General features: G+C 36.3%; 1 protein-coding gene across 2 annotated transcripts in view; it reads right to left on the reverse strand.

Moving 5' to 3' along the window:
• The window catches only part of POT1 (protection of telomeres 1), a 48,684-nt gene extending 31,589 nt beyond the window's left edge, over positions 1 to 17,095 (reverse strand). Inside the window, exons 1-6 of one of the 2 annotated variants that reach the window (XM_087723685.1) lie at positions 16,840 to 17,095; positions 14,153 to 14,225; positions 13,540 to 13,631; positions 8,255 to 8,359; positions 7,024 to 7,062; positions 4,772 to 4,886 (exon numbers count right to left, since the gene is read on the reverse strand). In XM_087723685.1, the coding sequence (XP_087579811.1) occupies positions 4,772 to 4,886; positions 7,024 to 7,062; positions 8,255 to 8,359; positions 13,540 to 13,631; positions 14,153 to 14,225; positions 16,840 to 16,962 (547 nt within the window). In that variant the 5' untranslated portion in view covers positions 16,963 to 17,095. Of the gene's footprint in view, positions 1 to 4,771; positions 4,887 to 7,023; positions 7,063 to 8,254; positions 8,360 to 13,539; positions 13,632 to 14,152; positions 14,226 to 16,711; positions 16,800 to 16,839 lie in introns of those variants that run through there. The other variant, XM_087723686.1, reaches the window with a different exon arrangement.
• Between the last annotated feature and the right edge of the window lie 1,691 nt (positions 17,096 to 18,786).

The raw sequence follows: 18,786 nt of genomic DNA on the forward strand, positions 1-18,786 counted from the left end.
GAAACAAGTATCTTCTCACGAAAGTTTTTGAATGGAAAACTGTTTTGTTGGGGTGCTAATTTTGGAAAAACTCACTAATCAACTCACGTAGAAATTAATGGAAGATGTCTAAGACTTTTCTAATTGTATGAAACTTGTGTCACTTTTCATAGTCAGGAAGAACTCTGTTCCAGCTATTGTCTCCTGAAGATGCAAATGTTTTGCTAGTGTAAGACTGTTTCCTATGCATTAATTTTGAAGGGATGCTGACTTGCGTTTTTTCCCTTTTAATTGTAACACTTAAGTGATCACATTGGTGTGAGTGCCTTTGAATTGAATAAAGAAAATATGCAATGTTGAACTAGCTAATTTTTTAAATTGCTAATGTGTGTTCATTTTCATTTGAATTTGTTTCTGCAGGAGCCAAGGTGGCGCAGTGGTTAAATGCAGCACTGCAGGCTACTTCAGCTGACTGCAGTTCTGCAGTTCAAATCTCACCGGCTCAGGGTTGACTCAGCCTTCCATCCTTCCGAGGTGGGTAAAATGAGGACCCAGATTGTTGTTGGGGGCAATATGCTGACTCTGTAAACCGCTTAGAGAGGGCTGAAAGCCCTATGAAGCGGTATATAAGTCTAACTGCTATTGCTATTGCTATAAACAGAAGTTGAAATTTGCAGAATCCTTTTTTCCAAGAATGAGGAGGTGGCTGGATGGAGTCACGGAAGCTGTCGGCGTGAGCTTAAATGGCCTCCAGAGGATGGTAGAGGACAGGAAAGCCTGGAGGGACGTTGTCCATGGGGTCGCGATGGGTCGGACACGACTTTGCAACTAACAACAAGAGCTTCATAAATGAAACTAAATTCTAATAACTACGTACTATAATTGCTATTATAAAATGGGGTAACATTTTACAATACCATGGTATGTGGGAATCATTTCATAAAATTAAAAAAATTAAAAATAAGGATTTTTTCCCCTGCGAATTGAGTAATTTATGAAAATCTAAATTAAATTACTGGAAAAAAACCAAATTATTTAATTGAGATATGTACTAGGATTATTTTCTATACTTCAAAGGATTTATGCTTAAAAGCAATTACTACATAGACTCTTTGTTTTGAGGATTCATATTTTGTCATTACAAATTTCTTCATTTAAGCAGTTGAATCCCTTTTAAAGCAAGGAGTCAATTTTATTATAATGGCAAATGTCATTGTTAATTAAATTTTAATTATTTCAATGAAAATAAATAAATGTCATTAAATTTGGAATCAACCAATTATTTACAATGACTTTGTTGTACTAATTTTATAAACTAAGATTTCTCATGGTTCTATTACCCACATTACACACAAGCAAGCAAAAATGTTTTTTTGTAGGTGATTTTACAGGAATAGAGAAAGTCTATGAATTATACAGTAAGAAGAAATTATCCGCCTCTCCAAATTATCTAAATTTCCAATACACTTCTGTTCATTTCATTTGCTTTTTCAAAGCTAAGTATGATTATGGTTACATTTGCAGTGGTACTTTAATTATCGAAATTACACTTTATTGGCATATTTGAATAAAGTTTGTAGGCCAAAATGGCTTTGTAAATTGTTTGGAAAAGAACCAATAATAACCTTTCCAAAACACAAAGGCTGAACTGTGACTAATCTGAAAAAAAGGGAGAGATTTAAATGAGAAAGAATCACCAATTTCACAGTGTATTCTTCATCTTTCTTGTTAGGAGAATAGAAGAGTTGGAAGGGACCTTGGAGCTCTTCTACTCCAACCCCCTGCATAGGCAGGAAACCTACACCACTTCAGACAAATGGGTCTCCAACATCTTTTTAAAAACATCCAGTGTTGGGGCATTCACAACTTCTGGAGGCAAGCTGTTCCACTGATTAATTGTTCTGTCAGGAAATGTCTCCTCAGTTCTAAGTTGCTTCTCTCCTTGATCAGTTTGCACCCATTGCTTCTTGTTCTACCCTTGGGTGCTTTGGAGAATAGCTTGACTCCCTCTTATTTGTGGCAGCCCCTGAGATATTGGAACACTGCTATCATGTCTCCCCTACTCCTCCTTTTCATTAAACTAGACATACCCAGTTCCTGCAACCGTTCTTTGTATATTTTAACCTCCAGTCCCCTAATCATCTTTGTTGCTCTTCTCTGCACTCTTTCTAGATTCTCAACATTTTTTTTTTACATCATGGTGACCAAAACTGAATGCAGGATTCCAAGTGTGGCCTTAACAAGACATTATAAAGTGGTATTAACACTTCCTGTCATCTTGATTCTTTCCCCCTGTTTATGCAACCTAGAACTGTGCTGGTGTTTCTGGTAGCTGCTGCACACTGCTGGCTCATATAATGGTTTTCCATTAGGACTCCAAGATCCCTCTCACAGTATCTGTGGAGTCTCACAACAACATCACACTCTTCTGAAAATTATGCATGACTTTCCAACTTTTTCTGGTAGTGTACTTTAGTTTGGGATGTTTTAAAGCAGGGGTTTCCAACCTTGGCAACTTTAGCGCTTGTGGATTTCAACTTCCACAATTCCTCAGCTAGTTAAGCCCACAAGTCTTAAAAGTTATCAAGGTTGCAGATCCCTGTTTTAAAGTAATTATTCTTGGAAAAAATATAATTGCACAAGGACTGCAAATTTCAGATTCTGTTTATGGAGAAACAAATTCAAATGAAATTACACATATTTTAGCAATTTAAAAAATTGCCTACTTCAATATTGCATATTTTCTTTCCTCATTCCAAAGGCACTCACACCAATGTGGTCACTTAATAAGTGTTACAATTACAAAGAAAAAATGCAAGTCAAAATTGCATTTCAAAATTAATGCACAGGAAACAGTCTCACATTAGCAAAATGTTTGCATTTCTTATTAAACTAAGTTCCATAATGGGTAAAGAGCCTGCGGCCAACTTGCTCGCCTAATTCAAAGAGTTCGTTTTTTGGAGGAAGGAATAACTCTTAAGTTCTTTGTTTTCCTGAGTCCTTATTTCTTCTTTCTTGCCTTTTTCTCTTTTCTTCTGCAGTTTCCACTGCATTGACAAATGAGAGTAATCAAACTCAGCAGCAGAGACTCAGCTACTGAACTTTTCTTCCTGCTCCATAGCCTGTGTCCCCTTAATTCAGAAACCATTCGTCTGTTAGAAACCTTGAGTGATAAACTTCAAAGTTCCAAAAAGAAAGAAAGAAAGAAGGAGAGAGAGAGAGAGAAGAACGAAAGAACGAAAGAAAGAAAGAAAGAAAGAAAGAAAGAAAGAAAGAAAGAAAGAAAAGCTGCAAACTGGTAATTTTGATGTAAGATAAAAAATAAATTCAGTAATTTTAAGATCAGATAAAATTAGAGAAATCCTCTTAAGAAAAATAAATTAATGGAACTTAAGAAAAATATGGTGAAAGAGGTTTGGACACATTCAGTTTTTATTCTGGACCACTGTCTGCTATGAACATGCCTACTTCCCCCTTCTTTAAATTTAATTCTACAAGATTCCTGCCCATTCTGCAAGATCACAATTTATTTCATTTATTTATTTAAATTTAATAACCACCAAAATTATTGAACACTGAGCAGGGCACAAAACTAAAAAAGATGTAAAAGCAGCTAAAGATATTAAATCATAGGCAGCCAAACTAAAATGCTCTAATAATCAAGCAAAACAGGAGTCATTCAACAAATAACACCAACCCCAGGCCTTGGACTAAAACCAGATTTTCAAAGCTTTCTAGAGTCATGGGAGAAAGACTCTTGTCCTGATCTCAAGGGGGGGGGGCACTGGCCCAAAGTAAGGGGCCGCCAACAGAGAAGGCACACTTTTTAGTCCCACAAGATGGCAATATCTAATGGAGGGGACCTAGAGCATACCCTTTCCGCCAGAATGTATTGAAAACAATAAACAATTGGAAACAAGCATTATTTCAGGTATGCAATCCCCTCTGCCATACAGGGCTTATAGGCAATAGTCAACCACCTGAATTGCATTTGGAAGCCACTGGCATTCAATGCAGCTTGTGTAGCAGTGTTAACACATGGGCACATTGAGAGCTGCCCATTACTGCATATTAAATCAGTTGTAGGTACTGGGAGTCCAAACAAGCACACAGGCTTGTTAACATTGAGCAGTTTGTTCTACCCTATCCAGACCTGAAAAACCTCCAGACACTGGTCAATACAACGATAACTTCACCTACAGAGCTTGGTATGACGATGTAGAGCTGACTATATCGGCATCCAAATAATACTGCACCCCAAAGTAATGGCAAATCTACCAGAGTGAAGATCATCAAGCCCAGAAGCACCAACACACAAGGAGCCATGAATCAATCTCTTTCCATCTGTCATCATCAACTGGAATTGACTCCTGAGGAACCACTGCTGCACAGTGCCCCCTAGTCCTTTTCCCACAGCTGGTCCAGAAGGATATTATGGTCAACAGTATTGAAAGTCATTGAGAGAACAAGGGGCACTAGGATGGATATACCATGCTCTGCCAAACATCATGAGCATGTGACCAATACTGCCTCTGCACTGAACCCTGGCCTAAAACCAGATTTATATGGATCCAGATAATTCATTTGATCCTCTTGATGCTATCATTTGAGCGCCTTTTCCACAACTTTCTCCAGAATGGACTGATATGACTGAATGTTTACTTGATCAGCTATGGCAGTTTATCTGAAATTGGCCACTAGTCCACAATCTACTTGGACACACATTTGCTTTAAAAAAAGGCACTTGCTCTAACATATTATAATGGTAAGGTGTACATTCAATCATACATACCAGTTCCTTTGCTTAAATATGGAGGCTTGAAGAATTTCACAGCCCCATACAGGTTGACCACACTTTCATTTTTAAGCTGATTCAGAGGAGTGTATGTGTATATGGGAGCAACTTTCTGGCAAGATAAAATAAAAATGATCCAATTAGAAAATGATCTATGGCAAACTGGTCAAAAATTCTGTGACTGAACTATTTTTTTTTTGTTAAGATGTAAAATAGTAGAAACTATTATGGAAAAAAAGATAGATTTTTCCCATATAAACTAGAGTCAGTTAACTTTTTCAAGTAGTGAATTTCATCATGCAAATTTACATAATGCCTCATTTTTTTTTTAAATACAGAAGCAGATGTCCCAAAGGAAAATGTTTTACTTCTCATCCAAGAAGCTTCTTCAACTCTGACTGGATGATGGAGAATGGAAGGATTTATTGAAAGAGGGTTCAAAGAAGTCATCTATGTCAAAACTGAACAGCCTTCTCCCAACAGAGGGGGAGGGACACGATATCATCTCTTTTACACAGGCGGAGGGCAGTTAGTACCTTAAAACTTTTGAGGCCAAAACATTGGCACAAATTCTATATGTGGCACAAACAAGAATCCTTGCAAATAAAGACTTGCTAGAAACCATACAAACCAAATTCCTGCGAGCCATCCTAGCTGCACCCAAAGGAACTCCAAATGCCCAGTTAAGAATTGAGATAGGCATGCTTCAAATCCAGGTAAGAGCCTGGAAGATGATGATCATTCATTGGCTTAAAATGAATTTTTTTCCAGAGGGACTGTTCCTACTAGTGTTGATTGACAACTTTCCCTCCCCCTGGAAACAGGCAATATATCACAAGCTGGGCTCTTATGGGCTCTCATCAGTATTCTTAATGTCTCTAGGCTTTGATCAAGCAAAGCAAGTAATAATCAATAGAACGAAGGACATGGAGTTCCAAGAAGAACTAAATAGGTTTCCTCTCCACAGTAGGGACAGAATTAAACAGGGTATGTGGGAATCGGTAAGATATCTAAATGACCTGATCTTCCCAAAACAAAGAATAGCTTTCTTCAGAGCCAGATTTCCCTCAGCACTCCTCCAGGGCAGGTATAAGAGAACACCAATAGCAGAATGGGTATGTATATGTGGTAAAGGAGAAGTGGAAGATATCTCACATGTTCTATTACACTGTGAGCTATACAGAGTTTGTAAGTCTGCACATATTTTCCCCTTACTAGAGAGATTGCCAGGGAGGGCAGACAATTTTTATGTAGGCTTTCTCCTCCAGGACACAAACCTGGCTACCACGTATGCAGTGGCAAAGTTCTGTGTTGCTGCAATGTCCACAAGAAATAAATTGGTTACAGAAGCATCGTGGCCCGGCAGGAGCCGTTGCAGCCGCCAGACTCCGACAGCGAGGGGTCGTATGAGTCAGCCTTGGAGGAGGTGGAGGACCCTGGACAGGGTGTCGACTCCGAGCAGAGCGAGAGTCTGGTTGGCCACCAGGTGGCGGCAGAGCATTGGATCAAAGGGAATGTTCATTAAAGCATTTGGGAGTTGTATCAGGATGCATGCAGGCGCAGGTCTACTCAGCGTAAAGAACAACTGAGTACTTACAGGAGATGATAACGAGCAGCTGTTGCTCATTAGAATCCCCTCCTGCTGATAAAAGAGACTGCTGGTGCCATGCCCTGGTTGCAGAAGTCAATGTTTCTCGTTCGTGTTCATATATCGAGAGAAGCTAACTTGGATAAGTGGATGGATATATAGAATCCTGGTTGCAGTGTTTTGTGAGTTACAGGACTTTTGCCAGAGCTATTATCTTTGTTTATTTGGGCTTGAAGCCAACAAGAGCTGGGACTGATTAAAAGAAACCTTTTTAGTTACGTGGCTTTTGGCTTTTGTTCCTGAACGGAGAAGGAGGTGGGTCAGAACATGGAAGTGTAGTTGTCATCTTGTACCAATTATTTGTACATATCTCTAACAATTTCTGGACCATTGTATTTACTCCCATACTTATCAACTTTGCACCCAGGTAAACCAGGGAGTGACCCGAACAATTTGAGAACATGTATGTTATTCTCCACTTTTAACGTCAATACTTTTTAATTATATTTTAATGTCAGTACTTTTAACATATGGTAAAAAGTAATGTGTATTGCTGGTTATCCATCTTGATAAGATTGGCCTGGCCTTGTCATCTAATGCAAAATAGAGAAAACTTATTTTTAGATATTCAGCCCACAAAATTTAATTGATTCAAACTTACCACGGATGCTGTTTCTGCCCCAGATGATCCAGAACAAACCTGTGGGGTAAAAAAATTCTTAGCACTATAAAAAACTTCATGCCAATATTTTAACAAGGTTTTTATTAAATATTTATCAAAATTAAACACTAAATTAAGTATTATATCAGAAATAGATATTTATTTCAGGTGCTATGAAAAAAGGTAAAATGAAAATGATCTCATGAATAAGATGTCATTTTCTTGTTCATCATTGTTCATTCTCTAAAATAAGGTACTAGTTTGCAAATAGATTCACTGTCAATTTATTATTTTGAAAACATAGCACTAAGAATATTATACCAATTAGGAACATCTTCACTAATCCTACCTAGGGATTTTATTTCTCCTATAACCAGGTGAGCTCTTATGAGCCATAGTTGTGCAATGGTTAGAGTGCAGTACTCCAGGCTACTTCTACTGACTGCCAGCTGCCTGCAATTTGGCAGTTCAAATCTCACCAGGCTCAAGGTTGACTCAGTCTTCCATTCTTCAGAGGTAAGGAAAATGAGGACCAAAATTGTTGGGGGCAATATGCTGACTCTGTAAACCGCTTAGAGTGCTGTAAAGCACTGTAAAGTGGGATATAAGTCTAAGTGCTATTGCTATAACAATTATCAATGAGGGACAATGAGAAATTCAGATTTGTATAACTTAAATATTTAGATTTAAAGATCCAAAAATATAGCATTGATATTTTAACTAAAATATCTATATCTATATCATAGATACACAACTATGTGTATATTGTAATACATTCCTTTTAAAGCAACTATAAAATTTATTTTGGTTTTAGTATTTTTAACTTTTTGCTTAATTATATATTTATTTATTTGCATTCTGCTTCAAAAACTCCCATCAGCCATCATAAAAACAATCTAAAACAAGCATGTATAAATTAAACAATATAAAACATCATGTATAAATTAAAATTATTCTTTCTTCATTCTTTGTGTTATCTATTGATAATGACTACTAGTGATCCTATTTCCTAGAAAGGAAAAATATAAAACAGAGATGTAACTTTAGCCATAACTGGTTTAAATCTGGCAGTTTCTAATATACGAAAGGAACAAGTTTATGTGTCATTGTAAAAGTTCTCAATTTTCATTAATTTTAATAACCATAGTCATCTTTTAAAATCACTGCCTAAGTCAACTACAGATTAAGTATAAATGGACAGAATGAGAAAAAAAATCCTTGCTCAAAGTACATAGATCGTTGAGCCGGCTTCTTCAGACACTTCCACCTGACATCCATGTCTATTGGGATCATTAGTGGACTTTGTCAAGCTGAATCCAGCCACCATGATGATATCCTATTGAAAACAAAAAATATATAGCCAATTAGCATGTTACTATATCTGTCACTATTGTTATACCATTTACATCACCTCTACCTTTTAAAAATTATAAGAAGAGGCTGATAATAAGAGCTGTAGTGGCGCAGTGATTAGAATGTATATTGCAGGCAAACTGTGCTCACTGCCAGGAGTTCGATCCTGGCTGGCTCAAGCTTGACTCAACCTCCCATCCTTCCAAAGTCGGTAAAATGAGAACTCAAGATTGGTGGGAGCCAGCAATATGCTGGCCCTGTAAACTGCTTAGAGCAGGGGTGTCAAACTCACATCATCATGGCGATGTCACGTGACTATCGGGACTTTTTCCCTCTTCGGTAAACCGGGTGTGGGCAGCACATTTAACAGCCTTGCCTTGGAGAGTGCTGTAAAGTGCTATGAAGTAGTATATGTCTAAATGCTAGTGCTATTGCTATAATTTTGAAAAATGCTAAAATGAATAAAATGAAGCAGAACCTAACTGCCCATTTAAGATGAATAGTGTCTCCATATATTACAATCCTTAACAAAGAGAAAATGCATGTTAAAAAACAAAGATTTTAAATAAATGTAATAACAACAACAAAAATACAATACAAAAGAAGGAGAATGGATTGCGTAGAATATAGGTTTGCAAATGATCATTGGTTAAACCACCTTGATATAGTAGCAATCTGGTAGAATTGGGTAACAGAAAAACCCAACAACAGAGATTTGAAGTGCAAATATCAATCTGAACGATGTTTATATAACTATAAGCATGTTGTATATGGCAAATTTAAAATAAAACCCACTTTAACCAAGAAATACATGTAATTTTTCTCATGCTAGGAAATATGTTTAAATGTTTATTTCACATATTTGTTTCTGACTGCTATGGTTAGCAAAGTAACCACTTAAATTAATGAGGAAATAAGGCAAAACAAGACCAAGTTTTAAAAAAATCAGATGTAGAAATGTGCAAGTATGAAAGCGATGGGTCACTTAAGTAAGATAATTATAAAAACATTAAGTTTCTTGAAAAAGTCAGTTTTAAGAATAATAGAGATAAAACTAATAGAATGTCTGAAAAAGTGCAAATAAAAAAATGTTTCTTGAAAAAGTCAATTCTTAATAAGACCTCTTCACCAATATATTTTATAAATCAGAATATGAATATAAATACAAATATACACACATATTTTTCAGCATGGTATTAACCGAAAGCCAAATAGTTATCAAGTCAAAAATGTCATTTTATGAAGAGTGACTTTTGTAATGAAGCTTTCCATTACATGCTTTCTAAACAGTGTTTTAAATGTCAATAACCTGAAAACTTCATTGGAGAAATAACACAATAATACTTTCAAATGACGATGAAATGAAGCCATTCTAAGCCAGACTATATTAGCTTGTCAGAATAAGTAACCCAGAAATTTCTTTAAAACTCTTATGTATACAAACACAGAGGCAGAAAAATAGAAAATATTTTCAAATATCTCCAGGGTAGTGACATAGCTTATTCCAGTGTAAGTACAGTATAAATCATTTTTGATGTTTGACATTAACGGAGGTTGTAGGTCTGATGGACTTGATGAAACATTTCTCTGAAAAAGTATTTACTCCCCTTCAGCTTTTTTGTGTACCTCTGCCACTGAATCTGATGAGAAAAGAAGTGTTTTGTAACTCTTGAAACCAAAGTTGATGCAACCAGATGCTGAATTTAAAGGGTCAATTACATTTTCACAATGTCATATTGCCTGCAGATGACTTTGTTTATGAAACCAATGAACTGCATTTTCCTGTTATTCGTTCATTCAGATTGACTTATATTATTGAGAGAGAGTGTAAAGCTCTCGTAGCTTTCAATGGAAAAGATTTACAAATGCTTAGAAAATCCAGAGGGATAGGTGAATATTTTTTTTCACCAAATTGTATATGCACATACCACTGAAAGTGATGGACTCACGCAGAAGTGCCACTGATTTGAATATTATTTAATTACATTTTATTTTCTCAAGATGGGCCCAAGTCAGGAAAAAGAACTGGCATTTGCGTTTTACAAAAATAAAAAGTGTGTATGAATATGTGTGTGTATGTGTTTGAACCTTTCAGCCAGACTTGGTTCCTGGCAACTTCTGTAGTGGTCTCAGAGGCTTTTTTGACAAGAAAGAAGTGCTTTGGAAGTATAAGTATATAAGTATAAGTATAATCTTTATTGTCATTGTACTTAAATACAACGAAATTGGTTTAACCTCACTGGTGCAAACTTATAACAGAAACAAAAAAGAAAGAAAGAAAAAACTAGCATGTGCATGGAGTGATTGTGGTTGTATTTAAAAGTCTCTCAGCCCAAGGATAGAAACTATCTTTAAACCTGTTTGTTTGGCTGGCTATACTTTGATGAGGGAACACATCTTTTTAGAGAATTGTTTTGCAGTTTCCAAAGCTAAAGTAGGCTGGAAAAAAGATATGAGGCCTTTAGGTGTTTCAAAGGTAGTTCTTCCTAGTACTTGGGGAGATTAACTGGCGCAAGGTCATCCAGTTGGTTTTGTGCTTAAGGCAGGACTAAAACTGACTCTTTCCTGCTTTCTAGCTTGCTGCCTTGGACCATAAGAAAGGCTGAGCGCCAAAGAACTGAGGCCTTTGAACTGTGGTGCTGGAGAAGACTCCTGTGAGTCTCTTGGACTGCAAGGCAATCAAACCGGCCAGTCACCAGTAGATGGAGTCACCGAAGCAGTAGGCATGAGTTTAAATGGACTCCAGAGGATGGTAGAGGACATGAAGGCCTGGAAGAACGTCGTCCATGGGGTCGCGATAGGTCAGACACGACTTCGCAACTAACAACAGCAGCCTGCTGCCTTAGCCAAGCTGGCTCTCTTTACAAATATAGAATGCATAAAAATTTGTAGAGATTTTTATCAATTTGCCGTCCAATTCACTTTTCTCTTTTTTCCTTTTATTATAGATGCACTACAGGAAATTCTGAATCCACAACTGGAATCCACTGTAAATGGAGATGAAATTAAATATAGATAAGGCAGAGTTAATAGTGCTTACTAACAAAGCCTGCCCCAGAGGTCCAGATGTAAATTTCCTGATGGAATTTAGGAAAATAAAAAAGCAAAGCTGTTCCACAGAACTTTCAGTTTCTTAACCTTATTTACCCAAGATGGGTAAATCAATGCAAGTTTTTAAAGTTTAACTCTTCAAAATCTGTTCTTATATTTATTATGGGTAAGTTACAGTCTTCAAGAGTACTGCAACACATTAAAAAATAAAACTAAGCAAATGAATAAGAGGGATATGTTGATCATTGGAAAGAAGTGCTTTGGAAGATGAGGGAACACATCTTTTTAGAGAATTGTTTTGCAGTTTCCAAAGCTAAAGTAGGCCTGAAAAAAGATATGAGGGCTTTAACAATTAGAAAAAAGATCCTTGATAAGCATGTTCTATTTGACCATAAATCCATACATTATCTCTGTTGAATTGCCAATGCTATGAGTGCAGAGAAGCTGCTACAATTTTAAAATAGGCACATTACTTGGATCACACAATCTCTTTATTTTATCAGTGGACTTGGCTGCCCAAATTTTTTCTTTAGAAAAATTTAGTGCTCTTGCTATATGCTTTAATTGGCTTTTTTTCAAGGTTCCTTGAAGAGTCTGCAATTCATTCTATTCACATGAATCTGCAACTTTTAAAAATCACCTATTGGAGCCCTTAATGATAGCTGTTGCTTAAACCATTAGTGACTTTCTATTCATATTTTCTTAGTATTAGCACTCCATTCCGTTCTATACTTTGTCACTTTGTTCTGTATCTATATTCCTTCACAAACTGCAAGTTTATTTTTTCCAAATGAGTATTTCCCTCTGTTGTTTCTTAACCTGCTTTATTGACATCAACTTTGTTTTTGTTAGTTTTAATCTTTTTCATCCATTCCGGGACACTTATAGAAAGACTGAATTAGAGTTGGCAAAATAGATTTTCTCGCCAATTCCATACTGCAAACATATAATTTTTATATAAATGTATTTATTAAAAATATTTATACTATACCTACAAGTTGCTAGTACCAGATGGCTGTGTCCAAAGAATTACCAGGAGTCAAAACTCAATTCAAAATCATTTTATGTTCTTATTCTTAATAGTAGGTTACACAGAATTTAATACCGTGTTTCCCCGAAAATAAGACAGGGTCTTATTTTCTTTTGACCTCCACAATAAGTGCTTGGCCTTATTTTTGGGGAGGTCTTATTATTTTTGAGGTGCAGGAAATAACGAGTCTCGTGTTCACCTCATGGCTGTTGCTGTGTTGCAATGTTTTTGGGTACGGCTTATTTTTGGGGGAGGGCTTATTTTAGTGCATGCACTTAAAAGCCCAATTGGGCTTATTATCCAGGGATGTTTTATTTTCAGGGAAAGAGGGTACATTCTGTTTTTTTTCAATAGTATAGTATAGTATAGTATAGTATAGTACAGTACAGTACAGTACAGTACAGTACAGTATACTTCTAATTTCGTACAAACAGATTAATCGGCTTAGGTAGTAGATGAGGAAATTGATAAGGGCCTTATTGATCCTGTAACTTTCATAAATGTGCGCCTGAACAGCAGAAGTTATTCTGCCAACTGTCAGTTCTACAAAAGCTACCTATGGTTGGATTTCAGGATATTGAGATGATGATTGTGTTGCTCAGGTTGACATATAGCCTTAAATTTTGTCTTAGAAATAACAGAAGAAACTTTCCTGGTTTTGGTATAGAATAGCCCATGTTTTATTACATACGAAATTCTGTGAGCTGGATAGATCTAACATATTCACTTTTTAACACATCCAGCTGCTCACTTAGAACAAACAGAAATGGTATTGGATTACAATGGTCTGTTTAAAAAACATGACTGAAAAAATCGTAAGTGTGAATGGTTGTAAGACAATTAGAAGACAACTGAAAGAGTAAGAAAAAAAAATGTTAACATTCGTCATATTACCATGCAAATTTTTTTTAAAAAAGATGAGGCAAAAAGAAGAAAACCAGCCAAAAATCTGTGGAAAATGACAATGAACATTGATTAAAATAAAGATACATATTGGTATTGCAACATCATAGGTATCAATTGGGTAACATAGATATACAATATATATTAATATTACTAACAAGAAAAATAAAATTTCTTACCCCTTGTTGGACAACTTTGGCACAATCTTCTGCCAGTTTCCCAAATATTAAAATATAGATGCTGCTATTCCTGGAAGATGAGTTTTCTGATTCTGAAAAGTTAAAATATCACAGTCTCACTATTTGCATTTGTCTAAATACAACAACAGCTACTGCTCCCACATTTGCCAATATTATGATTAAGCATATCAGATTATTTCTCATCAGAGTATGAAGGAAACCCTGGACCGTTAAGAAGAAAACACTTCTTTATATGCAGTAGTTCTCAGAACATTTTTAATAGGGAAGGATGTGTAAAGAATTTACTGTCCCCCAAGTCATTCTACCAGCCAAATTATGCTCATCTTTTTTCACTTTACAGGTAGGCATGGTAAACAAATACTAAAAAGCAAGAGTCATAGTTTGGAAAGCTTTTGTTCTCAAACAATATTTACATTATTTACACTGCACAATAGAACTTGCACCCATTCCCCCAGGAACTATATACATGTTCTGTGATCATTCACTGCTGTTGTATTCTGTATATCTCACCCACACCATCCTTGTTGAATACACACCTTGTTTGATAAACCTAACTAAGAATCATGAGAATATAGTAATTGTGCTGAAATACCTTGAAGTACTATCTTGAAGAAAGGTGTCCCATTTCCAAGATTAATCAATTGATGGGATGTAACAAATGATCCCTAAAACAGAGAAAAATACCCTAATTAATACATTTTGAAATTTTATAAATATCAACCATATTCAGAACTTAAAACTATACCTTTAAACAATATTATCTCCCACATCCTTTTGAAATATTTCTAGAATACTAAAGAGATTCAGGGTATTTTACAGAGGCAGAGGAATTAAGAGAATGTTCCTAAAATATAAATATAAGGCAAATGCAACCTGGCAAGGCAATATCATCACTTTTCTGCCACAAGCAACTCTCAGAGGAACGCAATATAGTTAGATAAAATAATTTTCATTTCCCTTCAAGCCAATGTTTACACAGTGGATCATTGACAATAAGTATTACGATTGGGATAATGATGGCGATTCAGGCTACAATCCTAACGTCACTAATTTTGTAATAGGTATTGTTGCATAAAATGACAGGCGTTAGACATCTCAGGATACAGGAAAAGTTTATTTGGCAGCCAGGTTCAGAAAGCTAGCCCATGGCTTAGCATTGCAAGTTCTGAACAACCTTAATTATCGAAGCACGTATTCTTATACATTCTCAAAAGCATTGCAACACGGAAATACTTAACACATTTCTTAGTGGTTACCTTGAGGAGAAAACCTTATAAGGAGATGAAGGTCTTACTTCTCCTTTTGTTTCAGGTATGGCTTACGTGTTATTAACGAACTTTAATTGAACTTTGTGGTTTGGACTCTTAACACAAGTAGGGACATTGGCAAGAACATCCTGTGGTTAGTGAATGGGGACACTTCCTTTAAGTAACTTCTAACTGTCCCTGTCTATTGCAAGTTCCAACTCTTGTCTATGTGACTTTTAATATAGAAGTAAAGGGGTTCTAAGAGGCTGTCCAGCCTGACCCAGTAGGTTTCACACTTAATGTCCAAATCTCACGTTATGGCTGCTTTAGTATCAATGAATTTAGTGGAACTTATTTCTGAGCAGACATAGAACTCTTTTGCTGGCTATTTTGAAAGCTGACAAAATTGAGTTAAAACATTTTTCTTACAAAACTCCTGTGGCTCTTCCTAATGCTCCATTTTACTTTGTAGTTCTGAGTTCATTATCAGCAATGAAAAACACATCATCTTTCGCTTAATGTCATGCACGCTGTATATATGAATACCAATGAAGTCTGATTGCATGATTTTTCTGCAGAGGTTTTCCTCAAAATAAACATAAGTAGTATGTAAACGGCAACTGAAATACTTGTTCAACATCAAGGAAAAGCAAAGATTCCCAAGAAAGCCTGGAATCTGTATATAACAATGTCAACAACAGGCCCAATATATTGTTGTACCTTGAATCATATTGGGTATATTCCAAAGCATAGGTGATATAAAATAACATACCTACTCTTTATATTGGAATAAATGGCACAACAGAAAATTACTGATAGACATAGAATTCATTTTATACTGAATAAAAAGGGAAAAAAATGTTGTGATATGGTTTACTAATTTAAAAAATGGTTTCATAAACTATTTAAAAGAAAGTAAAAAATCCTAATAATTCGCCAGATAGCTTTTTATTCCAGTCCTGTTAGCTTTATATTCTAAAGATTTCTCCCGCTGTAATTCTGTATCAGTAAAACGAAGCTGTATATTATATACCCACATAGAGTGAAATTGCCTAAGATTCAGAAGGCACTTGTCTGTCTTCAGAAAAAGAAATAAAAACCAAAAATAAAACTTAAAATTAAAACATGAATGGATCATATGGATTCCCATATGGAAAAGGTTCACTTAAAAATCTGTTTATTCTCTAAATATCTATATATTAGACCTGTGGTTCTTAAACTGAGGTTAATTTGAACAAATCCTATATAAGGATAAGAGACCAGTTTGTAAATCCATGTTTGTGTGTCAAACATCCAATTTAGAATTACCAAATTGCTTGTGTAAAATAGTCTGGGTTTGGGGTCTGCTCCCCACCCTCAAGAATTGGAAATATCAGAAAAAGAGATACCTATTTTAAAGCAACTAATTTTAAACTGAAGCAATGCAAGACAGACACTGTGGAAAGAAATCTTTATGTTTGTAGGACTAAAACATACATGAGATTTAACTTTGACTGAACCTAATGCTTATTACAAGAGAGGTCACATCTAGTTACAAGACAGGAAGGGATATAACCACCCAGAGATGCTGGGAGTCTGGTGGCATATAATGTAATATATTATAGCTGTATGTAAAGTTAGCCAGATGTTCAGACTGGATTTTTGTCTATCCATTGAGTCCTGCCCAAGATTCTGGGATAGGTAGATATTGTTTTGTAATATTAAAGATATCATCATCATCGAATTCAGAACTTTGCAATTCCAAAGATACATCTATCTGCCTGGCATTTGGAGCAACGCTCCAAAGGACAATCTTCCCTAGCAAGTGGGCTGTTTTAGGAAGATAAATTGCATCCATTTATTTGGGAATCCGTCCCAATGGATTAAATAAACCCACTTTTTAAAAAAATAAACATTAAATATACCTCATCCTCATTGAGCACGTTTTATGTCGGAAAACTAGAAGCAGAGCAACTTTTCTGCAGCCCGTAACTCCACCCGTGTTTCAAGGCTGGCATCTGAAATGCCTCTGAAATGCACGAACTGCCTTTACCTGAATGTATTGGTTCGCATAGTCGCGCCCCAGCTGCAAATGCGCGAGACCGACTTTCTGCAGGTGGTTGGGCAGAGAGTTCTTTGCCACCCTAAGGGGCCCACTCAATACTTCCAGAGGCATGGCGCTTGATCCGGACCCACATTTAATGGGAAAGACGCATAAAGGAGGGGGAGGGCTAACGGTCTTTCCCCGGACCAACGCGCGAACCTGCAACGAAGTCCTCTGCCTTTCTCCTTCCAAGCTGTTCTAGCCCTTCTCACTCTATCATTTGCAACCCGGAAATTACAGAACAGGAATGAGGCGCATGCGCTCTTGGCGAAATGAAGTTCTGCGAGCGATCTAATTTGTCCTTTTCGCTATTGGAAGAGCGAATGAAGAATGTTTAGCAGCATAGTCTCTCTTCGCTCTGCTGGTCAGTGCATAAACTTATTAGAAATTTATAACCTCTCAGCACCGTCATTATTGTATCTCACCACTGTTTTCTTCAAACTTGCACATTTCTCATATCTTTCTTCTTCCATATCATCTTCTTTGGTTGCTCTTGGTGACATGGTTAAAGTTATCCATATCATTCCTAAATGGGTACAATATTCCAACTCTGGTTGGACCAATGCAAAACGGAGAGGAACACTGGTTTATATTCTCCATCAAAAGAAATGTCTAGAGGATCACAGCCTAGTTATTATTACAATTATTAATTCCTTGTGTGTCCAATCACACATGGCCAATAAAACCTATTCCATTGTATTCCATTCCATTCCATTCAATTGCAGATGCAACGTTTGCACATTCCACATAAACTAGTTAAGAATTATTTCCGGCCACTAACCCTTGCTTTCCCATTGGAATTTCTACATCAAGGTTGATTTCAAAAGTGCATATTTAGCTTTTTCGGAAACACTTCAAAGTTCATTCTATACCTTAGCCTTAATTCCTTACTGTTCTATCACAGTCCGATGGTAGCAGAAATATAGCTGTGATAAGTGGGTCGAAAATGAGTGCCAGGACTTTATAACCTCTGTATGCTAATACCATTTCATTTGAGAGCTCTTAGCTGATTTCTCTCTGGTTTCATATATCATTTTTAAGAAAATGAAGGCTATTGTGGATTCATAGAGCAGTTTGTAATAACCTTGAGAAGAAACACAGATTATCTTCATTATCTTCTTAAGGTGCTCCTGGACATGTTTTTTTGTTGGACAATTCTAATGTCACTCAACATCTGGGATTAATTTGGACTATTTTACTGTTCAGAAGTTAAGTGACTCTGGCTTCCCCATTGACTTTGCTTATCAGAAGGTCACATAAAGGTGGTTACATGATTCTGAGACACTGCAACTATCATAAAGACATGCCAGCTGCTAAGCATCTGAATATTGATCAAGTGACCACAGGGATGCTGCAATGGTCATAAGTGTGAAAAACTTATGTAAGTCGCTATTTCCAGTGCCGTTTAGTAACCACTAAACAAATGGTTGTAAGTCAAAGGCTACCTATAAAGTAGAATCTCTGGACACAACCATATTTCGTTCCATAACTTTGGTCACAACCCGATATGGTCGTGACCCGAACCTAATCTCCCCATTATTCCCACAACAGGAAATTTGGCACTTACAAAGAAAATGGGCCAGAAGGGGAAATCGGCCATGGCCGTATTTGATCACCACCTAAGTGGTGTGTTTGTGACCAGATTCAAACATTTTGTGAATGTTTTGGTCGGAACCCGATTTGGTCGTAGTCAGAAGCAATCGTGACCAGAGGTTCTACTGTATAGCATTTTTCAATGTACATGTGTTAGAAATGTTGTTAGAACTATTAATTAAAACCCCTGGCAATTCTGGTAAAAAAAAAAATGCACAATGTATGAGATGAATGAGGATTTGAAATTAGATCTCAGATGTGTTTTGACACAGAAACTATTTTAAGGTTAAAGAGCTAGCTATC

Source organism: Thamnophis sirtalis, unplaced genomic scaffold (assembly GCF_051295495.1).
Source record: "Thamnophis sirtalis isolate CommonGarterSnake01/CBP01778 unplaced genomic scaffold, rThaSir2_p1.2 scaffold_9, whole genome shotgun sequence".
Taxonomy (NCBI): Eukaryota; Metazoa; Chordata; class Lepidosauria; order Squamata; family Natricidae; genus Thamnophis; species Thamnophis sirtalis.